Source organism: Drosophila rhopaloa, unplaced genomic scaffold, assembly GCF_018152115.1.
Source record: "Drosophila rhopaloa isolate 14029-0021.01 unplaced genomic scaffold, ASM1815211v1 contig_163, whole genome shotgun sequence".
Taxonomy (NCBI): Eukaryota; Metazoa; Arthropoda; class Insecta; order Diptera; family Drosophilidae; genus Drosophila; species Drosophila rhopaloa.
In genome coordinates, this window is record NW_025335043.1 from 13,097,374 (window position 1) to 13,125,252 (window position 27,879).

At 42.5% G+C, this 27,879-nt stretch overlaps 4 protein-coding genes across 11 annotated transcripts; 1 reads left to right on the forward strand and 3 right to left on the reverse strand.

Annotated features, from left to right (window-relative positions):
• Positions 1-1,068: 1,068 nt before the first annotated feature.
• On the reverse strand, positions 1,069-7,210 carry LOC108039997 (protein zer-1 homolog). 2 transcript variants are annotated; one of them, XM_017117219.2, is made up of 10 exons: positions 6,896-7,210; positions 5,205-5,561; positions 4,063-4,877; positions 3,883-4,007; positions 3,651-3,822; positions 3,434-3,595; positions 3,210-3,371; positions 2,832-2,981; positions 2,502-2,747; positions 1,069-2,440 (listed from the first exon to the last, which is right to left on the reverse strand). In XM_017117219.2, the coding sequence occupies exons 2-10, from the start codon at positions 5,503-5,505 to the stop codon at positions 2,279-2,281; spliced, it is 2,295 nt and encodes a 764-aa protein (XP_016972708.1). In that variant the 5' UTR covers positions 5,506-5,561; positions 6,896-7,210; the 3' UTR covers positions 1,069-2,278. The 2 variants fall into 2 exon arrangements, with proteins under 2 accessions (XP_016972708.1, XP_016972707.1); XM_017117218.2 differs by having other exon boundaries at positions 2,502-2,981.
• A 405-nt stretch (positions 7,211-7,615) lies between these two features.
• LOC108039984 (poly(U)-binding-splicing factor half pint) lies at positions 7,616-13,610 on the reverse strand. Of its 5 annotated transcripts, none has more exons than XM_017117199.1 (5): positions 13,491-13,610; positions 12,348-12,441; positions 9,819-10,113; positions 9,077-9,580; positions 7,616-9,017 (listed from the first exon to the last, which is right to left on the reverse strand). In XM_017117199.1, the coding sequence occupies exons 1-5, from the start codon at positions 13,491-13,493 to the stop codon at positions 8,000-8,002; spliced, it is 1,914 nt and encodes a 637-aa protein (XP_016972688.1). In that variant the 5' UTR covers positions 13,494-13,610; the 3' UTR covers positions 7,616-7,999. The 5 variants fall into 5 exon arrangements, with proteins under 5 accessions (XP_016972688.1, XP_016972690.1, XP_016972689.1 ...); XM_017117201.2 differs by lacking the exon at positions 13,491-13,610 and adding an exon at positions 10,972-12,025 and having other exon boundaries at positions 9,819-10,615; XM_017117200.2 differs by lacking the exon at positions 13,491-13,610 and adding an exon at positions 10,972-12,034 and having other exon boundaries at positions 9,819-10,615.
• Positions 13,611-14,410: 800 nt separating this feature from the next.
• LOC108039953 (protein cueball) lies at positions 14,411-21,096 on the reverse strand. Its single transcript, XM_017117142.2, has 4 exons — positions 20,721-21,096; positions 15,833-17,228; positions 15,442-15,769; positions 14,411-15,350 (listed from the first exon to the last, which is right to left on the reverse strand). The coding sequence occupies exons 1-4, from the start codon at positions 20,812-20,814 to the stop codon at positions 15,249-15,251; spliced, it is 1,920 nt and encodes a 639-aa protein (XP_016972631.1). The 5' UTR covers positions 20,815-21,096; the 3' UTR covers positions 14,411-15,248.
• A 581-nt stretch (positions 21,097-21,677) lies between these two features.
• On the forward strand, positions 21,678-27,846 carry LOC108039951 (puromycin-sensitive aminopeptidase). 3 transcript variants are annotated; one of them, XM_017117141.2, is made up of 7 exons: positions 21,678-21,814; positions 22,024-22,089; positions 22,232-22,848; positions 24,381-25,197; positions 25,615-26,939; positions 26,998-27,120; positions 27,186-27,846. In XM_017117141.2, exons 1-7 carry the CDS (start codon positions 21,751-21,753, stop codon positions 27,396-27,398), a joined length of 3,225 nt encoding a protein of 1,074 aa, XP_016972630.1. In that variant the 5' UTR covers positions 21,678-21,750; the 3' UTR covers positions 27,399-27,846. The 3 variants fall into 3 exon arrangements, with proteins under 3 accessions (XP_016972630.1, XP_016972628.1, XP_016972629.1); XM_017117139.2 differs by lacking the exon at positions 22,024-22,089 and having other exon boundaries at positions 21,679-21,814; XM_017117140.2 differs by lacking the exon at positions 21,678-21,814 and having other exon boundaries at positions 21,982-22,089.
• Positions 27,847-27,879: the final 33 nt, after the last annotated feature.

A 27,879-nucleotide genomic window follows, 5' to 3' on the forward strand; every position in this document is an offset into this window, starting at 1 on the left:
ACTTCTCCCCAAAAGCTCTTGTCAATGAAATGAAACTTTGGCGCCGGAACTTCCACCACCGGTTTGGTCGAATGCGTTGAGTTGTCGTTTTCTCGCGTGATTCAAGTGAATTTTCTTTCGGCGGTTCGAATACGCCTGAGGGTAAATCTCTCAAAATGAATAATATTTATAGAATATTTTCCCTATTTATGGGCCTGTGAAAACAATTTGTTACAATTTGTCGTGTTTGGAATTGTTGCACTACTTTGCGGGCCCAGAGAACATAATGCCGGTTAATCATAGGCTAAAAACTGGTAATCAATACCCATGTCTATTTCATGCCCGGCAAACAGATTTCTTTTTATTTTAAGATTCACTGCCCTTTGTTTTGATTGCCAAGGCAACCGTTTGTTGTCGTTTTCCCCTATTTCCTTGTTGATAAGGAGGTTATTGATCCTTCAGCTAGTTGAAGGGAAACTGCGCAGAATCCAACTGGCAAACAATTGTTTTGCATTTTGTTTACGCCTCGTCAATTACCGGAACGATTTTGTTTTGATTTTGTTGAATTAAACTAGGCAATTGGCATTGATTGAATGGTTTTGTTAGAGAGAATGAATGAATTTGGCTTTCTTTTCTTTCCAAAGAAATTGACTTTTGTTAATTGCTCCCCAGGGGGAGCGTTCTCTGTTGTTTAGATGACTTTATTCTTTGATAAAACTTCTCTTAATGGATTTCAGTTATATTTTTTATTTATTCTATTTATTTACCGATTTGTTTGCACCCAGAAATATAAAAATATTGCACATTCACATCCAGGCAACAACAAACAAGCGAACTTTCCACCGGCAAAACGACAACTGACAAAAGAGAAAGCCAAATTGGCCGAGAGAGCGAAGAGAATGTGAGAGCAGGTGAAGTGGAACATGCAAGGGTTGCTAATATTCTCTGGGGGATGCAGGATTCCCACGGCACATGCGCTGCGCTTGGAAAGCATTTCCAACCCGTTGGCATTTCCGCCTTGCCGCTGCGCCCACCCACACTAGCCCTTTAGGGGGAAATGACGCAATTCCAGAGCTCGATACTCACACCTAACGTTTACAAAGATGCAGCTTTATTGAAATTTACATATACCACGTACAAATGAAGAAGGAGAACCTCTCCCTGCCGCACTCCACACTCTGCTACAAAGTAGGGTGATCCGTTAATAATTACAGGAGAACTTTCCTTTGTCGAAACTTTTTAAATAAACTTTTACTAAAAAAGATAAAATGTAAACTTTACGAACATTTTTGTTAATTTTCGACCATGGGTCAAGACACCTGATTAAGTAAATGTAGGCTTAATTATTTTTTTTAATTAAGTTAAATTACAAAAAAAATCGTTTGAAAACTAAAAACAAAAGGATTGACTTTAAAGTTGTATTTTAATTGAACATAATGGTTTATAATAATGCAAAGGAAAGTTCAACTGTAAACCTAAAAGTTGACATCAGAGGGGAAATGGGGAGATTCCCTGGGTGATTTTGGGTAATATTGGGTGGTAAAAGAAGTGTAAGACACAGGCGTGATGATGCTTACGAATCAAATTATATATATACGTAAAGTAAGAAAACTAATGGATAACATACAATGTTATAAATATAATTAATGCAAGCTCAGAACTTTTAAAACTGTTATTTGCAATTATTTACAGTCGCTTATGGTCTATTCTAGGTGTCTAGATTATATAGCTATATTATATATAGAACGATCCTCCAGAACTTGGAGCGTTTAAGGTGAATGATGCGAAAGCATAAGGGAAGTGGGAGCGGCATCGATAAATGAACACAAATCTAGGAACAGATCGCGAAGTTAAATTCAATACATTCATCTACATATCTAGAGAAAGAACTATTGATCCAGGGGAATTCAATTCTTAAGGATTTATTTAATCTCCAACTGCCTTGCTTCTACAATCAGTATCCTCCTCTTTCCGGATTTAACAATATTTACACTTCTGACGGCCTAATAAGATTGCTGGCTTACAACATGTGATACATCATAAAATCATATACATATATAATCTAGTAATTATGTAATTATAGAATATTTTTGTTTGCTTTTCCCTTTTAGGTTTTAGTTGCTTAATTATCGCGTAGCTTAAACTTGCATTTATCTGTTGCTCTCGCAATAAACATAAAAGTCAAGAAATAATCTCTTGAACAATATAACACTTGCCTTAAAACGGGGAACAGAGGAAGCAGAAAAAAACATTACAACAAACTCGAATGCTTAACCTAGGCTTTATCCTACACATCCACTTAGCCCTCGACCATGCGATCTGATCCGGAGTCACATTGCTCTATAACCAAACGGGCAATGCGCTTGATCTCGCAGTACGGACTCTCGTGCTCGATCAACTCGTTTAGGATCTGGATGCCGTTCTCCTGCTCCACCAGCTGGCAATATTTCTCGGGATAAACCTGTGCGGATGTGCAAGTAAATTAGTTGATAAGATAATAAAGGGGAACATTATGCACCCACCTGCGTTAGATTTGCCAGGGCCCACACCGCCCAGTGTTGGCATTGGGGCGTCTCATAGCATCGCACCAGACTCAGGATCGGCTCAAAGCTGCGGTAGTTGATGTTCCGCTCGCTCTTAATGTTCCACCGCTGGATGGCGGCCACCATTCGCTCGAGGACATGCTCTCGACTGGGTGTCTTAATGGTCCAGGCATCGGCTCCATCAGAGGCAATGTGCGCCAGGACTCCAGCCGCATTGTAGCTGACCTGGAAGCGCAGGTTACCATGGTTAGCACTGCCCATCTCTCTCTCCCGTACTCTCGCCAACAAACTCCCACTAGCACCACCCACCTCGATGCCATCACTCAATGAGTCCAGCAGGCGGGCGAACACCTCAATAAACTCCTGGGTCATCAGTTTGGGTCGCAGCCACTTCACCTCAGCTACGTTGCCCAGAAGACCCATCATGTTTCGCAGCAGTTCGTCGCGATCCGGGAAGGTCTGTTATAAAAAGATTGCTTAGTTTAAATGGTTTGCATGCAAAAAGTTTAACTAATTGTTCATATAACCAGGGATTTTACATAGTTTTGCTTCCTGATATCAGGTCTTGAAAATCCTGCTAATTTGACATATATGTAGACAAATTATATTGTTAATCATTTTGATATCCTCCGTATTGTATCCGTACTAAGTCCGTTATAACCAATATTATATATAATTTAAACTTACATGTAAACACTTGAGGAAATACTCCATTCCGCGACCATCGAGGAATCTCTTACAATTAATAGCAGTCTCATCGGTTACATTCCACATGGTGGACCAGGACACCTCCATCACATCGTCGAAAACGGAGCGAGTCAGGCGATCCTTGATCAGTGTCAGCATAGTCTATAATAAAGCGATTAAGTTAATATAAATACCTATTTTTATTAAAAATGATGCAAACATACACTAACAACTCCCAACTCTCCCAAGAACAGCTTTTGTCTTCCATCCACCTGGCAAGCGAGTGTGTTCAGCAAATAGATGGCTATGCGCTGGACAAAACCCTCTTGTTCCGTCTTGGAAACGCCGTGCAGCAAGATCTTGATGAGACGTTCATACTCGAAGAGCTGTTAAGGCACATATTAGGGAGATGCAATGATCATCATGGTAATCCAAGCTTACCACATCGAAGGGCATGTGAAACTGGGTGAGCGTGAGGTAACCATTGCGGAGCATGGTATCGTCTGTGAGGTGCATCTCCATGCCGTTAAGCAACGTTCGAATTATGTGATTGCGCAGCAGTGTTCCAAACTTGGAGCGATCTCTGCCCTTTACTATGTAAAATAGTGTAGCACTAAACAATAAAAAATATAAATTTAAAGAGGTATTTTTTAAATTGGAATGCTATACCGACCTGCCGGAGATTTGCATATGCTTAAACTTGAGATGCCGATCCATGGCGGAGAGCACAACATCCAGTGCTGTGTGTATATCCTTGCAGTTCTCGAAACGGAATAGATGGTAAAGATCGTTGAGAACCTATAATGGAAAAATATATAAAACTGAGTTTGTACAAATCCATCACAAGACTCACCCTTGTCAAAAGCACTGGTCTGTCGTGATAATACCGAGCTGCGGTGAGGATCTGCTGCTCGTTAGCATCGCCAGCCACCTCCAGAGCTGGAATATCGTGTCTTTTGCAGGCCCAGTGGGCCGTATGATAAAGTCCGAGGAACTGCAGCGGTCGCTGAGTTCGCGATGCCAGTCCAGGGATGTCGGTAAGGGAAAAGTGCTGTTCCATCTTGGTGCTGGGCTGTGTGGCATTGGAACTCGTCGACTCTTTGGTGGCCACTCCGTTGCCCGCCAAATTCGTGCCCGAGATATCCAAATGTGTGAGATGCCGCAGGTTGTCCATTAGCATCTCTAGCGTTTGATCAGGCAGATCGTAGGTGCCATGACCATTCCCGGAGCTGGAGATGGATATGTCCAATGTACATAGACGCCTTAAACAGCAAATAGCATGCAGCTGATTGGCGATGGGCCACACATTGAATAGAATAAGAGTGTGCAGATTGGGCAGCGATCCCAATGCCTCCAGACTGAAGTTGGCCAGCACGCAGGAGGTCAAGTCCAGATGTCCCAAATCGTGCAGGTGGGCGAACTGTAGACGATGGTGCATCACCACACCATTGAGCACTAATCGCCGCAGGTGGGGACAGGTGAGTTGAAAGTCCACCGGTTCCTTCTCGTTGGGTTCTGCGTACTGCAACAGATGGGAGCTGATTCCCAGTTCCAGGGAACGCAGGCTGTCGCCGTAGTGGGCCAGCAGATGGTGAGACCCCACGGTTATCATGTCGCAATACCACATGGACAGAGCGAAAAGCTTGTGTCGCATCAAGGTCTCCAAACCTAAAAATTGGAACAAATTTAAAAGTAGTCAATTTCAATGTTTTTATTAGATCTAAATATGTGTGAGATATTCAACATATATATCAATTTACTTTCGATTGATTTGTGCAAAGGTTTTAATTTGAAACTTTCAAGGCAAATTATATATTTGGTTTTGTTATTCACTATTTTTTTTCGAAAGTCTGCTGGACGGACATGCCACATAAAAAAGATTATCAAGTAAATTCCAGATCAAGAGTCCCTAGGCTTAACACAATCCAAATACTATTCAACATAATTCTTTAACACCGGATGCGGAAAGTACTGCAGAGTTATTGCGGAGCTCACCTAAGCTGCTCAGTGTGCTGTTGCGCAGATTGACGATCTTGAGCGAAGTGCGCTGTGTATCCTCGAAGAGGCGGATGACGCTGTCGTCCAAAGGACGATTAAAGCGCTGGTAGTTCTCCAGAAAGCCGTCGCAGATCTCGTTTGGCAGCACAATGCCAGGATTGAGGCCGCGCTGGCCATCGGGTCGAAGGCTGCTGATTATATCCAGGTTGTTGCACAGCTTCTGGTAGGCGATCTCCTTGAGGGTCAGGGGCTCCTCATCCAGCGAACCGTCCTCCATCAGCCGCACTTTGCAGCTCATTTTGGGGCCGCTGTTCCTCTGCTCCGCCAGTGGTGCCTCAATGGTGCCTCTGTTGACTGGAGCGAAAAAAATAAAAAAGAACTGTGATTCATCGGAAGCTTGATGGGGCGTTTTTTGAGTTTTTGGTCTATCACTACATCATCGCCCGATATAAAAACTAATAATACTCCAATCTTAAATAAAATCCTGTTTTTTTATTTCATTAAAAGATATTAAGAATAGGGTGCAAAAAAATTTCTGACTCTCAAATATGGATAGGTAAAACAAGTTAAAGTATACTTTTTGACTATTTCTATTTTCATCTTAAAACCGCAAATGATCACGTCATACCATGATTAATATAAAAATGATGTTATACGGTTGATAATTAAATTTAATTAAAAGCAGGTTTCTTATCAAAGAAAATATTGAAATAAGCTAGGAAATCCTTTTGTTAATAGTTTTTTTTTGACTACATATGTTGTGAATTCCCTTTGATTGAATTTAACTATCTAATTAAAACTAAAACTCCTATTACATGGAGGCTGAATACCGATTTATGTATGTTTATGTTTACACAATAAATCTTATTATACATTATAGAGCTAGAGACAAGTTAAGCCCATCTTCAAAATTAAAATAGTTTTTTTTTGTTTAGCCTTTTTTTATTGAAAACTATTTTCAAATTATTAAAAGCCAGAAAAGATTTGACAAATATTCCTTTATAGGAATTTTAAATTGTTAAAACAATATGATTACAGCAGATCTAAGTGTTTGTTGAAATCATGAATTCTTTAATTTCTATAATTTGTATTTCATTCATGTTTTAAATCATTTGGGAAAGGGAAGCGGCTTGACCTTAAAGTCAAAGTGATGAAATTTGAATTCCCCTTGATGACTGGTCAAACTTGCCCGGACTTTTCAATCGGGGCACGTGCCTTTGTTTAATCTGTTTTCGGTTCTTGGGTTCTGATAGCTATAGCATTACATAACCAACAACAACGTAGGGGCATCAAATTAGCCAGGTGAGATAGGGAAATAAGGATTATCAAGAACTTAAACCCATTTGAAGACCAAAACAAAACAGAGTGTGCATCGTGTGTATATGCTCAAAAGACAAACTCAAGTAGTTCGGATCACATACACATATCGCATTCCACCGATTTATATATAAAAAATGCCAACAAACAAACAATTTGTCTGCGTGTGTGTGGGTGCGTAGTTATTGAAAAAAAACACAAAAAACACAATTAAAAAGCGTCTGCCTGTCTGGCTTATCTAGGCAACCAGCGGAATAACATGTATAGTTTAAAACTCCAAGGCCCGACAATCAATTTGCGAACAGCTGTCCATATATTTTTAAACCGAATCCACTCCAGCTCCAGTCCGAAGATCTCCACGCTTTCTGTACCTTTTATTTTTTAATGTCGCCCCAAGCAGCCTCCAAAAATCCCTCGCTGCTTTTGCTTTTGCGTTTGTCTTTGCTCTTGCCTTCCTTGCTTTTGCTTGGCCTCTGCTTCACTGTCTTTATTTTTGCTTTTGCGAGTGAGTTTTCCGAATTGCGAGCGGTATTTCTGCGACTGCCAGCGTTTTCCCGTCAGCCGCGACACTCGAGCGCCAGCAATTGCTATTTGTTTTTCTGCAATTTCGCGTTTTTCGTGAGGAAATCACTTCATTATTTTGATTTCTTTCTTTCTTCTATTTAGAGCTGGAACTAAAATCGATGTTACTCGAAACTATCGATGTGTTCTGAATTTGTCTTTTCGATGTTTTTCGTGCAACTATCGATTACTTTTATTTGAAAACTTGAGGAATAGTTTTAGCGAACTAAACTATTTTTCAACCTTAGTTAAATATCAAAAACTCCTACCTAATTAAACAAAATTCAGATCATATTAAGTTAATCTTAATTTTAATAATAATATCAAATCATATGGTGATGTAAAACGAGCAATCTGGTTGGCGCCCAGTTTAAAATAGAATAAAGAATTCAGATTTCTGGCACTTTTTATTTATAATTAAAGTTTCAATCAAACAATTACTAACAAAAATACTTAAATATCTTTTCTAATAAGTTAGTAAACATGAAATGAGATTTGCCATTTTAATCCAGTCATAAAAACAAATCCAATTTTAAAGGGAAATTATTATTTATTTTGTAAGTTAAGCGCTGAAATTAATCAAATGTAAAATGTACACGTTGTTAGTCTGCGTTGTGTGCTCGTTTGGGGTTTCAGTTGTGGTTTTCTGTGTTCCGAGGGCAAGCAATAATACAAAAACACTGAAAATCGCTCTCCTCGCTACGGGGATCTTTCTTTAAATCTAAATCACTGCGTTGCAGAATCATCTCATCATAATCATAATTGTAATCTGGCTGCCGCGCCGCTCAACAATGGTCGATCGTTTCAGGACTGGCGTAATAAATAAACTTGCATCGTTTTCGTTTTAGGTGCTACGTAAAAAATGACAGAACAAAGTTCGGGGGAATCTTGGTTCAGACCTCCTTCTTTTCCCTCTAACCGGAAAGATCACCCTGATCAAAAATACCCTGGTCGTAGAGCTCCGCCACTACTCTCCGGCCGCCAAAGAATCGCCCGTCGAGTGCTTCTTTTCCTCGCATGGCCTCAGCTCCTGCCGAGAACTCCACAAAGATCTTAACGATAATCTCCGCCTCGTCATCGTCCTCGTTCTCCGTCTGCTTCTCGTTGAAGATGATTACTCGGCTTACGGTGCCGAATTTACTGCACTCCTCCTGTATCTCCTCTTGCAAGGTCTCGTCCACATCCTCAGGACCAACCATATTCCGCAGGATAATCACCCGTGAATCCACCGGCCGCATAAGCCGCTGCATTACCAGCTGCCGGGCACTCTGACCCTTGATGGACATGTTCTCCTGCTGCTGCAGCGTCTGCACATCGCCCTCGTCCATGAGTTTCTTCTGCAGCTCCTCCTGCTGCTTCTCGTGGGCCTTCTTGATGTTTTCCGAAAGACTTGCTGCCGTTACAGCGGCATTATTCGCAGCTGCCGAAAGAGCGGCAGCAGCTGCTGCTCCATTGCTGGCCTCCACACCCGCTAAAGTGGCCACCGTAGGCACTATGCCAACACCAACACTGCCGACAGTCATGGGCAGAGTGGGCGTGGCCAAAAGAGCGGGTGGCGGAAGAGTAGGCACCACCGCCTGAAGAGGCTGCAGGCCTGCAGGAACTCCCAGTAGACTGGGAGCAACGGGAGTGGGTGCCTGGAAAATTCCCGGCGGAAGAAGAGCAGGAGCCGCTTGAGCCAGGGCAGGATGTAGGGCAGCCGCCGATGTGGCTGCCGAAACCACCGGCATGGCTCCCACCTTGGTCACAACTGCTCCGGCTGCCATGACGGGCGTGTTTTGCGACAAGCCTAATACAGCATTACTGGCCACCGCATCCAGAGCCTGGATCTTGGCCGTTGCTGCCGCCGCAGCTACTGCCGCGGCCGTAGGCATTGTGGAGTTCGTTGTGGGACAGGCCAAGGCATTCGGCGGCGTAATAGAACGACCCACTCTATAAGAGGTAGGTTGATTAAATATTTGAAATAACTCGCTTAAATACTACACACGCACCTCAGTAATTGTCCTCCAAGATCAAAGAGATTCATGCTTGCTATGGCCTCATCCATGGCCTGTTTATTGGCATACTCGATGAAACCGTAGCCCTTGTGCGTGTGCAGGGAGGTGCCCTGGGCTAGCTTGCAGTAGAGGATCGGTCCGAAGGCCTCGAAGACACTCTTAATGTCCTCCTCGGACAGATCAGGATGGATGGAGGCAACGTAGATACGGTTGAAGCTCTTGGCCTCCTCCTGCACCTCGTCGATGACCTGCTGCGCCTGTGGCATGTTACTGGGTCGACCCACTTTGATGTTTCGTCCGCCCATTAGGGCTCCGTTCATTTGTTCCAGTGCCAACTGGGCGCCCTCGGGTATCTCGTACTCTACGAAGGCGAATCCCTTGTGCTTCTGGGTGATGGGATCCCAGGACATGTTGATTGATTTGATGGGACCAAAGGGTGTGAAGGCCACGCGAATGGTATCCTCCTTGAGCTCAAACGAAATGCTGCCCACGTAGACTCTAAAAGAAAAAGTTAATTAGTCTCTAATCTTTTAATTAGTAAACGTAAAAGGAAATTCTTGGGGTTGGAGTCAGATCTTATCAGCTAAGAGCGCACAGTGATTGGTTCCACCTCGACTGCCTCCAGTAACGCGGAGCTACAGACGTGAGAACCAATCTTCGCCAGACATTCAAAGAGTTTGCATCATAATCCCAATAAAACAGAATTATCCCTTATTCCTGGAACACCTTAGCTCACCTGCACATAAGGGCCAGTGCCTGTTGTCTCTGAACCTGAGTTCGCTGAGTGGCTAGTTGCTGCTGCTGGTGGGCCAGCGTTTGCTTCATAAGCACCATCTTGATGCTCTGCTCCATGGCGTATTTCTTCGCCTTGCTGACCAGGTCGTGCTGCTCTGAGGATAGCTTGGGTAGGGCGCCGCCCAGGAGACCGAGGAGCGCCGATCGGGTGCCCGGACCGAATTTGACATCGCCCGTCTGCTTGAGGTCATACAGGGGCTGCGAAAGGTAGGGAATTTTCGAATCCGTGGACTTGCCTAGAATTGGGAAGAGGGATTAGTGCATCTCATACTGGGGAGGGAGTTCAGTTCAGTTGATCATCAGCTATGCAATTTGTTTGGGATTCGACTTTTCATTTGACTTGTTCGATTTTCTTTCTTTTTTTTTTTTGGTTTGTTCTGTCATTTCCGAAGGCAAAAGTGGGACAAATTGGTCAAGAGATTGCGTTTGAAACCGCTTAAATAAAGACAAAAACTGCCTGCAGCCTGCAAGAAAGATGAAGACAAAAAAGAAAAAATAAGAAAACAAATTGTTAATCATATAGAGGCTGCCGCCGGTGGCTCCTCGATTGGATTTTGACTCGCGCGCCACAATAGCACGTCTATCGATGGGGAATCGGTATTATTGTCACGATTATGGATTATTGGATAATACTTAAGGTTAATGGTTTCGCTTTTCGTTTGTTTTGCGTTGGATGAGAGTCTATGAGTCTATCATTTATGCAGAGGGGCTTGAGTTTTTGTCATTTATTTGTCAAGGCTGGAAAATGCAAGAATAAAAAGAGAAAGCTCCCGTCAAATAAAACATATTCGCTTATCGATAGGCAATTGATTGATACGTAGTGTATGTAATGCAAGTGTGGATATTATATATGTATATATATATATATATAAATAGGAGATAATGTTTCGAGTTATGTGTAATGCGTATCAAATCAAAATTCATCTGCCGACACACATCCGGTTGTGGGCGATATTGCGAACTGTGCACACAACAGGATATCCGGGGAATCCCCTCCAGAAAAAAACACGAGCTGGGCCTTGGGGATTTGCCGATATCCTCGTGTGTGCTCAGCTCTGGCGAGTAGTTTATAAAAATTAGAAATTATAAGCAACCTTAGGTGCGGTTTTCGTATCGTATTCGATTTCCATGAGTTGGGGCGTGGTAACTGACTTGAAGAAGGGTCACACACATTTTACATTGCTCAGTGATAAAAAGAGAAAAATAAAAAAAAGAAAACAAGACGCTGAAACGATAATAAGAGCAACAATATGTTTAAGTTGGTTAGGTTCTCCACCGCCCTACCTATATAAAGCTGTTATCTACCCTCGATTAATGTTTTTTTTTGAAGACGAAGCTCGCAGAGAGCTCGACCCGCGGGCCAAAAGTTAATGATAACTAGTTGCGGATGGTGATCGGGCAGATCGGGCGATTAACGACGGATTAAGTGAGTTTTTAGTACCCCATTTATCACACAGATAGCACAGGACGGACGGTTGATCTGAACTAGCTAAGGCAAAACACAAAATCATTGGTACTTAATGTAAATGCAAGGACCGGAGCCAGAATCAGAATCACAAACAGGATCAGGACCCAGATCAGTCCCCGGCTGGCGGCACACGACGACGTGGTGGCGAGGTGGTTAGAAGCGGATTAATGTCGATGTTCTGGTTGGGCTGTTTTGTGGCTGATTGGTAGTAGTAGTAGATTGGTAGTAGTAGAGTAGTAGTGGAGTTATCTAATTGGTCATCTCTCTCTCGATCTCGAATACCCGACCTCGATTTCGATCTCGATAAAACTTAGTCTTAGGCGGAACAAACTTAAAAGGTAGAAAAACGCTTACGAGAACTAAAAAAGAGAGATATAGAAGAAAGAGAAAGAGAGAGATAATAGTTATATATGCATTTTGGATTAGTTCTGGCGATTCGTCGACTCGTTTCGGTTCGTTTCGGGACTCACTTATGCCCTAGATTTAACAACAATACGCATACGCATTTCATTGCGCTTTCGCTTTCGTTATTTAGCATATATGTTTGGTTTGGTTTATCGACTGGGGATCGCGCCTTTTTCGACTTTGGCGATAGACTGACTCTCAAATCGATTTGTTTGACTCTCACCTCACCTCACACCTCACAGTCTGAGTTAGAGTTCATCGTGCGTTTATGAAGTCTGCAATTACTTAAGCAGAACAAAAAGAAAAACCGATTATTTAGTGGCGTCAGTGCTGCCCTTAGATGCAACGGAGTAGAGTAGAGTACAAGTACAAGTAGGAGAGAAAATATAAGATGTGCTTATGTTTTATGCTTGGACAACCAAAAAATACAATACAATTTTGCCGGCTCCTCGTGGATTCCGTTGATTTGTTGATTAACCTATGTGCCAAGCTTATTTTCAGACATACACAAAATGTTTTTGGGAGCGATGTACTGATCGCCACGGTTATCATTCCATCATACATAGTTATTTATAGACGGACAGCTGGGAAACTCACCCGAGTCGGAGCGCGATCTTTTGGTGGCCGGCATATCGCTGATCTCGCGCTGATCATCCGAACGCGGCGATCTCGATGCTCTATCGTTGCTGCCCTGTAAAAGAATTAAGGAGTTAATTTTAATTGTCTTTAAGTATGATTAGTAAGTTAATAGTGGCCGTTTTCAATGCATACGGAAACCTCTGACCCTTAGGAAATAGTATTTGGGTTTTTGATAGGAGTTTTATCTACTTAAAAGTTTAAATAATTAAACAATGTTAAATTAATTATCTTTGCAAACATTTTATTATATTCATTTCAGTCCAAACAAGTAAAAGGATGAATAAATCTGTACAGCAGCAAAAGATTTATTCATCAGTTTATTTGTTTTGACTGTATTGAAGCATGTGCATTTGTTTTTTTTACACAAAGATAATTATAGCGTCGCATATAATAAACTCTATCCCAGTTTAGTAAAAACTAAATATCAATTGAACTGAAGATTGCTTATTATTTGTTCACAGCGAAACTGAATGAAATGTTTAAGAAAATTCATCTTAACAAAGGGAAAATTGGCTACCCAGTGGTGTAGTCTGGTGTAATACATTGCAAGTATAAAACTGAAACTATATTATATATTTTGGCTTTACGGAGAAACTGGATATTATACAATCACAATACTATTCTGCTTTCTTAGACAATTTTCAGTACATGTTAATTTGTTACACATATGTAATGAAGGTTTTAGCAAATATTGCCGACAAAATAGATAACAATAACCATATGTTATAGTTGTATCTTAAACAAGGGTGCTTCACAATGCCTGTCTCAGGTAAACTCCGTGTGTTGAACCAAAGGGCTGTACTTTTCTATTGTCAAAATCGGAGGTGCGAGCGCGTGGTGTTTATTCGAATAGATACACACATCGCAGGGGTCCGGGACTGTGACGTCGTAGTCCCAAATGGAGGCAAGGTCACCGGGTGCTCCGCTGACTCTTCCCCTCACCCTTTTTACGCACTGCCCCTAAACCGCTTACTGCAACGCCACCGTTCGGGCACCGAAAAAATGCGCAAATTTCACAGGCTCTTGAAAACACGCGATGTCGGAAACAAGTCGAAAACCCTGTCCTTCGTAGCAATTGTATCAGCTTTCAATAATACCAACCATTCTCGCTGTTTTCTAGATATTCCAGTGGCGATTTGTTATCCAAAACGCTGTTATTTGTTAACTTCGATTTCTTTTGCGAAAAATTTGTCAAGATGGATACGAAATAGTGGTGGTACTTTGGTCGATTATGATGCGCCTATCGATTGTGGGTAAACTTCTGGCAACGCTAAAAATCGTGTTTAAATTTACTCAGTTTTCCATATTATAAGCTGTTTTTAAACATGTATTATAAAAATGATATTATTTTTCCAACGGTTTGATAGTATGGCAATTTTAATTTTAAAACGCTGCCATTACACCTTTAAGAAATGGATTACCCCCAATATATCTACTGATTTGTAGTATATTTAATTTATCGGGACGCTGCAACACTTTTTTCAATCTCAAAGTTTTTCAAAAAGCGATCGCAACCCGTATAACGTCAGGTGTAAAATAAAAGTAACTTAATATAAAAATAATACAAATTGGCAATTATTGATTGTTTATGTGAAAGCGAATCGAAATATCGGAAAAAGTTAAAAACTCCAGCCAAAGAAATGGATTAGTGTCATTCGCTATTGTCTCTATTTATATTTTTAAGAACGTGACGTTCTGTAAAGTGATTAATACCAGTAATTATGTGTGTGTCTCTTGAGGAACTGGTGAAATGCAAGTAAGCACTCATTTACGTTTACAACTGCATGTAGTTTTCTTTATTCAACCCTTTTCTTAAGGACTACGACTAAAATTAAACTATGCATTAATATGTACAACTCTCGATCTTTCTGGGAGTTATTCCCCACTGTTTTGAATGGATTAATGTCATTCGCTATTGGCTCTGTTTATATTTTTAAGAACGTGACCTTCTGTAAAGTGATTAATACCAGCAATTATGTGTGTGTCTCTTGAGGAACTGGTGAAATGCAAAAAGGCACTCATTAACGTTTACAACTGCATGTAGTTTTTCTTTATTCAACCCTTTTCTTAAGGACTACGACTAAAATTAAACTATGCATTAATATGTACAACTCTCGATCTTTCTGGGAGTTATTCCCCACTGTTGTTGGGTAATTTTCTCTGACGTTTCTTAAGAGCACGATTGGGGTGAGGAGAGGAAAGGGATCACCCGATGAGGCAAGATTTTGCATATTAGTGGGACGGGGCAATTATCTATTGTTTTAGTTTCTTTTTTCACAACTAAAGGTAGCAGGAAATGAACAATGACTCACAATCACAATGGTCTTTGTGTCCGCTTACGATCTACAGGCTGTTGCTATCCGTGCGTATTCCATTTTTAAAGCTTATGTCAGTCGTGCGACTTGCTTTCATCATTTCAACATGAACAAATTCAAAATAAAAACCAAAAAAAAAATAAAATCCAAAAAAATGTGTAAAAATTTAAATGGAGCTTTGAGCTAAAAATCCTAATCCTGGTATGAAATGATCCTACGAATAAATTAACGAGACCGAAGAACGTTCCCAGGATCTAAGTACACATGTTGCTTCGGCTTAAGTAAATGGTTTGGTTTGGCGAGTGTTAAGTGCCCAGGCTCATCAGTTTAAAGTGGCTGTTGCTCCAGGTGTTGCATGTTGCTAGTTGCATATTGCTGGTGATTGGTTTCTAGTTGCTGATTGCCTGGGTGAGCACCTTGGCGCTAACGGGGTCGAGGGCCGGGCGGGCAGCAGCTTTTCAAGCTCGAATACCAATCCGCACTCGACGACGACGACTATCACAAGGTTTAGTTTGGGGGCTGGTCGTTTTCTGTCCGCCGCGCCCTAGTACAGGTCATCCTCCATGTTGTGGATGAGTATCTTTTTGTCCTCCTTGCAACTGGACTTGGTCATCGACTGCTCTACCAGCTTGGGGTCGAAACAGGGCTGCAAAGTGTCAAATTAGTTAGTTATTCAAAGTAATTAAAAATAAGTGTCTTTCAAAATGATTCTTTGGACTTAAAATAGGCATCCTTACCGTTTCGCAGATGTTCATGTTGCAGCAGTTCTCTATCGTGATCTCACAGTGCTCGCTTGGGCGGTTGGTTAGCGGCGTGTCTCCGCCAGAGTTGGTCCTTGCCGGCTTGCGGAACACAAATGTCTTCTTGATGCGTGGTCTCTTAGGTTTGTACAAGCGGCGAATTCCGTGGACGATTACAGCGACCAGTAGCAAGCTAGACACGATACCGACGACAAGAATGATGATCACGCTACTGGTCCACACTTTGGGAGTGATGCACACTTCTAAGTGCGTGTATTGGGGGATGGCGATGTTGGTGCTGTTATTCTCAGCCAGTTCCTCGCATCTGCAGCGAAATAAGAAATAGTTAGTTGCTGCCCTTGGAAATATAGGTAAATAGACGGCTTACATGTCATGGCAACCGAAGGGCACATAGATATTAGGTTCGTGCTTCAGCAGACGGCAGAAGAGGGAGCAGATCTCCGTGGAATTCTGCTCGCAGCGAGCTCCTCCAAACTTAGAAGAGCACTCACAGCTCACACTCACAGTTGGCGGTTCCTTCTCGTCCTTGGACACTCGGCAGTGGCCGCCATTGAGGCACAGTCCTGAGCACATGCTGACCTCGCAGCGCTCGCCTGTGAAACCTGGCTGGCAGTAGCACACGGGGTACGCCGACTCGGACATCTGGCAGGTGCCATGGACACAGTAGTGGTGGCATTCCCTGATCTCGCATCGGGATCCCTTGAAACCGGTCGGACATATGCATAGATCCCTGGACGCCATGTAATCGCCTCCGTTCATGCAGCGATCGTCTTCGAGAATTTTCATCTTTTGGTCCACCAGGGAGCGTGTTTCATGCTTCCTGCTCTGCTCATTCAAGCGCATCTTCACCTTGCGCACTATGCTAGCACAGTGATTGTCCTTCTGCAGTCTCTGGTAGAAACCCGTTCGTGCCACGATTCCTCGAGCCTCCTCGCTTAGATTAGCTACGCGCACCAGGGGACAATCCGCCGCCGGCTCCGGTTCACTGTCAGTATCAAAGTCCGTGGGATCTGCAGTGGTGACCTTAATAGCTGGAACTTTTGGGTGACTCCAAACCGCCCTTGTGGTCCGGTCTGTCCAGTAAATGGCATTATTTGACACAGCCAGGTTCAAGGGTTCGTGGTGCTTGTCCTTCAGCACCACCTGGCGATCAGTGCCGTCTAACATGGAGCTTTCCACCGAAAAAAACACACCCTCAAGGTCGTCGATCCAGAAGAGCCGATCGGACAGCTGGTCCACCACGATTCCCCTCGGCATGAAGATAGCGGAATCGACGATCACGGTTCTGTTGTTGCCATCTAGATCGATCCGTTCCACGGTGGGATGCGTGATGTTCGAGTTGGTCCAATACAGTTTCCGGCGGCACACATCTACGGCCACGCCATCTGGTCGTCCCCCCTCTGCGCTGAGGTCCACCAGGACCTTTGGCGGTCCAGAACCGTGGATAGACGCGAAAAATATCTTCCTTTGCTGGGTGTCCGACCAGAAGAGGTTCATATTCAGCGGATCGTAGGCTAATCCTCCCACAGATTCATTTCCCGTGCGTGCAATCGCCTGCTCCACTACGTGGGAGGAGGCAAGGAGGTCCCTTCTCAGCGAGAATATGCTACCGTTCTGGTGCTTCAGGTCATTAAAGTAGATCAGCTCCTCGGACTCGTCGAAGGTGAGGGCGGACAGCTCATCGAACTCGTGGGCAGCGGTGGCTATCGTCTGCCAGGAACTGTCCATGAACTGGATCTTGGTCCTCAGTGTGACGGCAAAGTCTAAAAATTAGAGAGTAAAGAATTTAATTAAATGATATCAGAATAGAAACCCAATTTTTGTTTATTAAAAGGCTTAATAAAAGAAATAAACTAGTTTTTCGGACCGGGACTTATTTATCGACCGATCATTGACATGACAGCTACGTGATAAAACGTAATCCACTGCCACTGACTCATTAACCATTATGAGAGCTTTATGTAATTCGAATCCAAATTGATAATCGGATATTCGAATTTATCCAAGTTATCTTATCTCGAATCCGGTATGATAAAACACAATTGTGAAACACATTTTGTTAAAATCAATAATAGTTTCTAGAAGGCCTCTAGAAACGTGTCCGATCCCAACACTTCACTAAATCGATAAGAGTAGAAACCGCCCAAGACCCCTTGCGTTATTTGCGGAAATTGAGCTCAATCAATGGCAAACGTCCATTAATTTGTCGAGCCCCCCGCTCATCGTCATTAAACTTGCCAAAAATGTCGCGAATTCCAATCAAGCTCCACCATTTGTGGAAATTGCGACTCGAATTGAATTTGCAACAACATTCAGCAATGAATTTAGCACGAACTGCGTTTTATTTATATTAAATGATTATTTAATGCGGCGCCGTCCGCGTTGGAAAACTCAATAGTTCCAAATCATCAAAATTTAGTATGTGTCTAAGGTCTCAACTGATAAGGCGTTGTAAATTAATCAACAAGCGACGAGGATCTGAAGACGTCAACCTGTGAAAGCACCAGGGAAATCCCTTGATACGTAATGTCAACTTTTGTGACCTAGAAAATTAATTTTAATCACTAAAGAGTTTTCTATTATGTTATTCAAGGCTATCTTATGGTATCTGATTTTAGTGTTTAAAGAGTTTAAATGGTGTTGTACTTTAAATAGACGTACGTTGCTTTGTAATCATTTAAATAAGGATTCAGAAAACACCTTTAGTTCTCTGCTCGATTTGGCAATATTATATAAGTATAGGTATTGTATCGACTCCCTAATCAACAGCAACCTTGAAATTTGTACACATAAACATCGCATACCCAAGTTTAGCGTGCAAAAATGTTTTTGACAAGATTTGATAAGCGGCAAATGGCGGTGATTCCGTTCAAAATTCTGGCTTCGTTCCCTTTACCTCTCAGCTTTTATATACCCAACGAGATCAAAAACCTGTTGTCAATGTTCTGGGGGCGTGTCATTTGTTTAAGTAGCCAGGCAGGTGGGTAAATGCGACACCTGCTGGCCTGCAAACAAATAAAGCAAACAATCCTGACGCGCTTTTTCCACTCTCCTCTCACGGAAATGGGAAAACTCCAGCTGGCGGAACAGAAACCAAAATAAACAGCAGTTCCGCATCGGATGGAAGCGTATCAAGGCTTCACTTTCACAGTTTCTCATACAATAAAACACCATTACCAATCGACCAGATCGAATATCCATCAATTGCGACCTGGTCATTGGCCCTAGCTCGTGGGCAAAAAACCTTTCTAGGTCACTGTCGCCGTGGAAAAGACCAAATGACCACAACAAACTGCAAAAAACGAAAACAGATACCTAGATATTTGACAAACTTGTTTAACTCCAAGTTAACTTGGTATTGAGTTTAGTTTCTAATGGGTATTGCCACTCAATCTTGTCGGAGTTTCAGAAAATCCGAGTTTTCAAAATTTTCATTATTACCATTAAGTGGTTTTTGATAGCCTATAGTTATTGGTTATTCATGATTCATACAAATGTATCTTAGCACTGGGCAATTATCGATGGTTGTAAAAATGGGCTGCAAAAAACAAAGTCTAACCAAGTTAAGCCGCATTTACCACTCAAAACGCAGTTGTGAACGAACCTTTCCATCGCTTCGCGTCGACCTCCACGCTTCTGGTTTGAGGTCAACGTTTTTATCGATGCAGAAAATGCTAAATTGGCAATCTACAATAAAACCTACGTAATGGCGAGTTTATTGCTGGAGCTTTGGTGTCGATTAAGTTACTGGCTAAGAAGTGCTAGGGAGTCCTAAAAAACTGATCCATTAATAGTTTTCTCTATACTATGTTTATTCTGATCTTAAAGCATTAAGTTAACAACATAATTACTAAGACCTCGTATTTTTGATATTTTGTATTCAGACACTTTTAAAAGAATAATAAAAAGATAACTCTTAACTAACCATACATTTTTTTCACGCAGAGTCCCATTAAACTATTGGATTTACAGGAGCTGGATCTTTTACGGTATTATTAGACTGCATGTGAAGTGATTGAGATTAATAAGTGACCACTTAAAATGCTCGATTGACCAACGGTCAATAATTCTTATGACTTTCCCAATATAACTCATGAAATAGGCGATATCTCTCAGAATAGCAGTATGATATGGATTTTCGCACGCTCCTATCACGATTTCCACCATTAGCGTTATCTTGTAATGAAGCGAACAAGTGTTAATGGAATGCCTCGGGAAAGTTCCCTAGTCGCACGTGGAGCGATCTCGTTAAAGATCAATATTATTTACTAAGCCCAGATCGGGTTTCCAGATGGCTACCCCGTGCTCATTCAATATGTTTCTGGGTTTATTTGCACAAGCAATCTGTGCTTGGCCGATTAGAAGGGAATTAAATGGATCTTTTGCTTCGGATTGCGATACAGAAATTCCGAGACTGTCGTCAGTCGGTGTAATTTTATACAGAAAAGTGCCAGCCAGCACTTTGGGTATCCACTTCTTGGGAAATAGGAGACTCAGAAAACCCAAGAAAAAAATACATTTTAGAAATCGCAACAACAATCACCGAATCTAAACAAACCGGCGAAATTGTGGCATACGTGACAAAGTAAATCAGTCACATGGCGGCCAGAGTGGTGGCAAATGCCGAATACAGTCCAACTCCACGCTCATGAAGTACTAATCCTCAGAAAATGAAGATTTTTTACCAGAGAATTTCCCTTTTCATGGAGCTTCACCCAATTTAAAATTCAAATTTTAACCCTCGTCTAGGGGCCATCGGATTTTCCAGTTTGGGGAGTTGGAAGTTAAGTATTTAACAGTTGTTTTGGCCGGCCACGTTTAGTGAAAAATAGAGTGTGCAAGAGAAAGAGAAAGAGAGCGTGCAGTAACCTTTTCAAAGGGAAAGCGCAACAACAATAAAAGGCCTAATAATAATGATTATCATACATTAAAATTTTGCTATTAGCTATCAGTTATCAGCAACGTGTGCATTGATAGCACACCGCGCCTTTGCCACTGATAAAGGAGATAAAAAAGCGTTTGGAGCGGGGCAACTCCGATAGTCAGCTGATAGCAGGCACGCACACTTGCGTGTGTAATATGCTACGGCTAATGTCAAGCGGTTACATAAGACCCTTTGGCTGCATTGTTTATGTCGAATTGATTTCTAATTGTCCATCCAACGGCAAAAATGAAGGTTAGGCACCAGGGTTGCCAGAGGAGCAGTATCTCCCCCTAACTGTTCTTTTCCACCCATTGGAAAGCGGTGTGCTTACCCCACTCCAGTGGTGTTCCATGGACAGGGATTAGCAGGAAGGTGGCGAGAATTAAAGCTGGCACAAACATCATCCCAATTCGGACTTGGATCATTATTTAGGTGGATTATATACACGATTGCACAACCGCCTGGCTTTATGGTTAGGTTGTGGAATTGGGCTGTGCAGATGCCGTTGCGTAGCCAGCGGATTGGAAGCGCGGGGAAGGAGACTAGAAACAGCGCGCTGTTTTTACGGACTTTCGGAAGGGTTTAAAAGAACGCGCCGCGAAACCCGGTAACGACCGATCGATCCGACAACATAAACCTAATTGCACTTGATATTATAATGCACCATCCCAACAAGTATTTAAAACCTAACTGCGTCCTTTTAACGAAAAATCCAACACTTCCAACGCTTTTGCGTGGTATTTTTACATAACTGAACAACTACCCTACTAAACGGGTACCTCCGGCATACAGCAAAAAGGCCGGGCAAATGAAAATCAGCCAAACTAAATAAAATCTTTTTATTAAATGAAAAGTCGATAGCTAACTTAAGAAACAATGTATAAAACTATATTAAAACACAGATATTGAATATTTGTTTGGCTTATTCCCTTGAAAAGTTTAAGTTCTTAATTTTGTCTTAGAAACTTAAAAATGTCGCCAAAAAAATTGAATACATAGTAACAGAATCAATTTTTCTTTAAGTTATAAATGCATAGAAACTATTGCTTAAAAATGAGAAAACAAATTACTATAATTTTGAAATTTTACAATAAAACAAAATGATAATGAATGAAATAAGATCGAAACACATCGCATTTGTACTAAAAATCATTTGACAAATCTACTGTTGAATGTAACTCAAATCAATAAACAACTATTCTCAAAATTAAATTAAAATTTTTAAACTAATTGCAAAATCAAAAATAACGGTTGGGAGAGCAGCCAGTGTTGGTAAGTGCTCGCCTTTCAATACTCCAATCTGTCGCAGAGTTGCGTTGCTTGTGTTTGTTAATTAATTTTTAGTTTTGCTGGTCAAAGTCATGTACAAAAATGCACTGAAAGGTGGTATACGCACGGCCAGGCAGGCTTGGAAGTTAAAAAACGGTGATTATACAATGGTTTTAGTGAACAGTGGCATTTAGGGAGTTGCGTGGGTGACCGAACAGCTGATCGGCGGTATGCCGTCCCACTCCCATTCGTTCCATCTTGCAAGTGGGCCACTCGAAGCGTGTTGTTTGCCGCCGCATATTGTGACTTTTTCCTCTGATAAACTAAATCGGACTTGGTAATTGTTAGAGATATTATAATTGCAGAACTCGGCAAACTCAATTTGGACCTAGCCAAGGCAAATTCCGATTTCGAGCAGCATTTGTGCGAAGGTTTGGTTTTCTCTGCCCCCCAACCCCGCCCCCGAAAAACGCCAGCTAATCAAATAACAACGCTTATCAGTGCAATTCACGCTTGAATTTTATTTGTGCTATTTGCTATATCCCAGTGCTAACACGATTTTCCCTCTTTCAGCTGCCAGATATATCCAGAGTTGCTATTTACCCGCCACCCAGAAACCTTTGTTACTACTAAAAACGCCTGGCGATAACAAGAGCTCCTCCCAACACGACTGCAGTATCGTTGCTAACCATTATCGGACTCCAGTTAACACTCTGGTTCAGTCTCCCCCAAAAAGAGCAGCAGATAAGACCACAACTAACACCCATTTCCGAGCAGAAAGCGGCCACCTCAACGCGCTAATCTCGTCCAAGCAGTTTGTGAAGGTGCAGAAGCAGTTCTACAGGGATTACTCCTGTGTGTCGCTTGGAGCTCCCCTGAAGAGTAGTGACGCCCCATTACTAGGCGATCTGTGCAGCCAGTACCGTGCCATCTTATCTCATACGTCGGCGGACGTAGTTTCCGGTCAGGATATCCACCATCCCGGGTGCAACTATCAGCAAGCGCGACGGGCACACCAGCAATCGCAGCTACTGAGCAAGGAGGAGCAACTGGAGCAGGAGCGCAAAATGGCCCAGAAGGCGAAGTTCGAGAGGCTGCCCACCAATGTGGTGCCGAAACATTACGAACTCCTGCTGCAACCAAATCTCCAGGAGTTCACATTTAAGGGAAAGACCATCGTGCAAGTCAATGTGAGTACAGTCCAGCATCACTAAAAGGTACTTGTGTTAAGCCGTAGACACTTCCTCTTCAGTAAGGCATTCTGAACATATATATTTGTAAAAAAAAGACTGAAAAATATTATCTGAGATCTGTATGCAGAATTTAGCAAAAATGATAACTTGAAAACACATTATCCGTCCGTCCATCTGCCGGATTTTAAGCAAAATTAACTGAATGAAGCTTTCCGAAAAGTTTTATATAACATATGGCTTCCATAGGAAGAAATATAAGTTCGTTGTTTTATTTAACATATACGTTTATACCGAGATATAGTAATTTTAAACTATTTCAGAAATATGGTTTTATTTTTATAAAATTCTATACTTGTATTAACTACAGGGGTTTACTTTCTTTGTATGTAAAGCCATAATAATCTTTAAAAATCTGGATTTATATCTAATTTCTTTTAAATTCAAGTCAAAGTATTTAGGCAGTATTGGATAGTTTGAGCTAGGGAGTTGGGACTGTACGCTCCATCTCTTTCCATTTCTCTCGTCTCAAGCCACTTTCACTTTCCCCGCATTGTTGTTATTTTCTTCGCCTTATTGTGTGAACTTTTTCCTCTGACGTGTGCAAAAATATTTAAGATTGGACATTCTCCTTGTTAACATTTCTCTTTATGCTGCAATTTGCATGCAAGCAAACACTCGGATTGATGAACAGATATAGATATAAGTACACCCACTAGGAAGTGCGATTTCTTTGTCGGCACTAGGAATGACTGGCGAATTGGCTCTGGCACTCGAGGGTACCGCGCAAAATTTATTCGAGACAATCTCTTTTTGCAAACGCCGCTCATAACGGTGGATTTTGTTTACGTCTTGTTTGCGTCAACGGCAGAAATGATTAAATGCGCTTTAGCCGCACTTTTAATACTCTATAGCAATAATCCATATTGTTTAATTCTAAATCGGAATGTAAACTTTATTTTCAATTGAAATATTTCAAGAAGGGTTTAGCTTTGTAGTCGTTTTAAAGAAAGAATTTTATAAAACCATATAAAAAATAAAAAAAAAATAATTTTGATCAAGTTTTAAAAATATTCTTCATATAAATAAATACTTGAATAATTTATTTTATAAAAGCCTTAACATGTTTATTCATATTAAACAGAAAAACTTGTTTAAACTGCAGGTTTATGCAAATTTTTAATGCTTTTTAAGCTGACTTTAGAAAAGACTTGATTAATCTGATAAGACGAGTAAAAGAATTACATTACCATCTGTTTATTTAAGAAATAAAGTTTAAATCGGTGGGATCCTCTATTGGACAGTGTATAAATTTCGCCAAAAACTCGTTTTCGATCGCTTTGGTTGCCTGACTTAAGCCGGAAACCCACAACAAAGCCAAGAAAGCCGCATTTCTACGACCTTGAAGTAACTGTTTGTGAATTCTGGCCATTCTTCTCGGACATTGCTAACTGTTTCTGCTTACTGGTTTTCGGTTTTAGGTTTCGGGTTGCTCACCTAACGGATACTGACATTGACTGATTATCTTGCAGGTCAAGGAGCCCACTACTCAGATAACCCTAAATGCCCTGGACATTGTTATTGACTCGGTCGAGCTTCACTATGAGTGCAGCAAGCTGAAACCTGAGAGGGTCGTTTATTCGGCGGAGAATGAGACGGCCACGCTGGAATTTGCACAGGAGATTCCGGCGGAGACTCAAGGTGTGCTGCACATGTCCTTCACCGGGGAGCTGAACGACAAAATGAAGGGTTTCTACAGGAGCAAATACTTCGGTCCCAATGGCGAAGAGCGCTATGCGGGAGTCACCCAGTTTGAGGCCACCGATGCCCGGCGTTGCTTCCCCTGCTGGGACGAACCGGCCATAAAGGCCACCTTCGACATTACACTAGTGGTGCCAAAGGATAGGGTGGCACTATCCAATATGCCGGTCATCAAGGAGGATTCTTTGCCGGACGGCCTTCGACGAGTGCGCTTCGATCGCACGCCCATCATGTCCACTTACCTGGTGGCCGTCGTCGTGGGCGAATACGATTATGTGGAGGGGAAGTCCGATGATGGCGTCCTCGTCAGGGTTTTCACACCCGTTGGCAAACGCGAGCAGGGTACTTTCGCCCTAGAGGTGGCCACTAAGGTGCTCCCGTACTACAAGGACTACTTCAACATTGCCTATCCGCTGCCAAAGATGGATCTAATCGCCATTTCGGACTTCTCCGCCGGCGCCATGGAGAACTGGGGCTTGGTCACTTACCGCGAGACCTTTGTGCTGGTGGATCCCAAGAACACCTCCCTTATGCGCAAGCAATCGATTGCTTTAACAGTAGGCCACGAGATTGCCCATCAATGGTTCGGTGAGTAAAACTATTTACCAAAAAGCTACCAATATCCGGTAAGAAATTGAGGAACCAACGATACTATGCTAAAAATTTTAAAGAAATCTTAGATCTATAAAAAATCTTTTAAATTATTTCTGATTCACTGATGTATTCTGTTCAGCTTGTCTGACGCAGAAGCACCTGAAACTCAATTTGGTATGCAGATTACTTGGGAATTGATTCGTTTTTTGGGTTTTAGTGTCAATGTCTTGACTTTGATGTTCAAAATGAATGAATTCTGGGTGTTCTATAGAATAATCTTTAAGGGTGTTCCCCTGACAGAATCATGTAAAAGAAAAGGGGTTAGGTCTACTCAATATTTTTTTTACCTTTACCTTTATTCCAACTAATTTCATTGAAATCGATTTTTCTAATCAAAACCATAACCTATAGGCAACCTCGTGACCATGGAATGGTGGACCCACCTTTGGTTGAACGAGGGATACGCCTCGTTTGTGGAGTTCCTGTGCGTGCACCACCTGTTCCCCGAGTACGATATCTGGACGCAGTTCGTCACGGACATGTACACACGAGCTTTGGAGCTGGACTCTCTGAAAAATTCGCATCCCATCGAGGTGCCCGTGGGTCACCCGTCCGAAATCGACGAGATCTTTGACGAGATTAGCTACAACAAGGGTGCCTCGGTGATTCGCATGCTGCATGACTACATTGGAGAGGATGACTTCAGAAAGGGGATGAATCTGTACCTTAATCGCCATCAGTATGGAAACACCTGTACCGAGGATTTGTGGGCTGCTCTGCAGGAAGCCAGCTCTAAGAACGTGGGTGACGTGATGTCCTCGTGGACGCAACACAAGGGCTTCCCGGTGGTCAGTGTGGAATCTGAGCAGACGGGCAAAAATCAGCGCTTGCTGCGTTTGAAGCAGTGCAAGTTCACGGCGGATGGTTCGCAGGCGGACGAAAACTGCCTGTGGGTGGTGCCCATTTCGGTGTCGACCTCGAAGAATCCCACTGGCATTGCAAAGACCTTCCTTCTGGACAAGCCCTCCATAGAGGTTACTCTTGAAAACGTAGATGAAAACGATTGGATCAAGATAAACCCGGGAACAGTGGGCTATTACCGTACCCGCTACTCAAAAGAAATGCTAGAACAGCTGATGCCAGCGGTGGAGAAGATGGAGTTGCCTCCTCTGGATCGTCTGGGATTAATAGATGATATGTTCGCCATGGTTCAAGCGGGTCACGCGAGCACTGCCGAGGTACTAGCTCTGGTGGATTCGTACAGGAACGAGACCAACTACACGGTGTGGACAGCGATCACCAATTCGCTTACCAATCTGCACATTCTTATCTCCCACACGGATCTTATGGATGACTTCCATCGCTTTGGTAGGAATCTGTATGAGCCGGTGGCCTACCGTCTTGGCTGGGAGCCCCGCGATGGGGAGAATCACCTGGACACTTTGCTCAGGAGTCTGGTGCTCACTCGCCTGGTTTCCTTCCGCAGTGACGACACCATTGAAGAGGCCCAAAATCGCTTCCGCAGCCACGTAAACGGCACTAATCCGCTGCCGGCGGATCTGCGCACCACTTGCTACAAAGCTGTCCTTCAGGATGGCGACGAGAAGATCTTCGAGGAGATGCTTGACCTGTACAGGGCCACCGATTTGCATGAGGAGCAGGATCGTATCTCTCGAGCTCTGGGCTGTTGCGGAGATGTTAAGCTGTTGCGCCGCGTCATTGACTTTGCCATGTCGGTGGGTATTTCCTTATTCGAAGATAAGGCATCGAATTTATTTATTTTTCCTTATTCAGGGAGAAGTGAGGGCTCAAGACGCTGTCTTTGTCATTGTCGCCGTGGCCATCAATCCCAAGGGCCGTGACATGGCTTGGGAATTCTTTAAGGAGAACAACAAACAGCTCCTGGAACGCTATCAGGTCAGTGGGACCATCAATACACAAACTAATAGGGCTGGCATTAAATACAAACTTTTATTTTTCAGGGCGGCTTCCTTCTCTCCCGACTGATTAAGTATCTCATCGAGAACTTTGCGTCTGAGGAGCGGGCCAAGGAGGTGGAAGATTTCTTCCAGGTCAACCAGATCCCCGGATGCGAGCGCACTGTATCCCAGGCGGTGGAGACGATCCGCCTCAATGCCGCCTGGCTGCAGCGGGATCGTGAGCAGCTAGCCCTGTTCCTGAGGGACGATGAATAAACGTAATTGCGCTCGCCAGCATACCAAAGCATTTAACAACAATCACCAGCAGTGTTACCACAGCAACACCAACGCAGCACCATCAACAGCACCAGTAACCAGAAACTAGGTCATCGTAAACTATAACAAATATATTCATAACACCCCACGACCAAAGCCGTCACAAATGAAGTAAATGCAAGCAAAACCCCACGAGATGAGAGCCAAATAGGTTAGCTTTAGTCAAGGATCCACCTAAAGCCACTGCTCCAAACACGAGTATATATATTGACTACACGCCCTAACAAAAGGGCGTATTCGGACGCAGACCCCTAGCAGCATTTAAGACCCCTAAGCTTATCGAATGTGTATTTACACTCTACTTTTCTATCCCTTCGAAATTATATACGTGTTGAGTTTATTACGATAAATAAATGCAATTTCTAGTAAGAGATCAAAAAAAATTTAATTAATATGGTTTAAAACTGTTTTAAAAATTAAA

What these genes read in the sequence shown, in the direction of transcription:
- LOC108039997 (XM_017117218.2), bottom strand. Translation starts at nt 5,505, where the DNA reads ATGAGCTGCAAAGTGCGGCTGATGGAGGACGGTTCGCTGGATGAGGAG. An exon ending in TTCACATGCCCTTCGATGTG is followed by an intron (nt 3,596 to 3,650) that starts GTAAGCTTGGAT and finishes GTGCCTTAACAG; the next exon opens with CTCTTCGAGTATGAACGTCT. An exon ending in GAGAGTTGGGAGTTGTTAGT is followed by an intron (nt 3,372 to 3,433) that starts GTATGTTTGCAT and finishes GCTTTATTATAG; the next exon opens with ACTATGCTGACACTGATCAA.
- LOC108039984 (XM_017117199.1), bottom strand. An exon ending in AAGATCGCGCTCCGACTCGG is followed by an intron (nt 10,114 to 12,347) that starts GTGAGTTTCCCA and finishes TCCCAATTCTAG; the next exon opens with GCAAGTCCACGGATTCGAAA. An exon ending in CTTGGAGGACAATTACTGAG is followed by an intron (nt 9,018 to 9,076) that starts GTGCGTGTGTAG and finishes TACCTCTTATAG; the next exon opens with AGTGGGTCGTTCTATTACGC.
- LOC108039953 (XM_017117142.2), bottom strand. Translation starts at nt 20,814, where the DNA reads ATGATCCAAGTCCGAATTGGGATGATGTTTGTGCCAGCTTTAATTCTC. An exon ending in TGGAACACCACTGGAGTGGG is followed by an intron (nt 17,229 to 20,720) that starts GTAAGCACACCG and finishes TCTAATTTTTAG; the next exon opens with ACTTTGCCGTCACACTGAGG. An exon ending in ACATGAACATCTGCGAAACG is followed by an intron (nt 15,351 to 15,441) that starts GTAAGGATGCCT and finishes GACACTTTGCAG; the next exon opens with CCCTGTTTCGACCCCAAGCT.
- LOC108039951 (XM_017117141.2), top strand. Translation starts at nt 21,751, where the DNA reads ATGTACAAAAATGCACTGAAAGGTGGTATACGCACGGCCAGGCAGGCT. An exon ending in TCATTGACTTTGCCATGTCG is followed by an intron (nt 26,940 to 26,997) that starts GTGGGTATTTCC and finishes TTCCTTATTCAG; the next exon opens with GGAGAAGTGAGGGCTCAAGA. An exon ending in AGCTCCTGGAACGCTATCAG is followed by an intron (nt 27,121 to 27,185) that starts GTCAGTGGGACC and finishes TTTATTTTTCAG; the next exon opens with GGCGGCTTCCTTCTCTCCCG.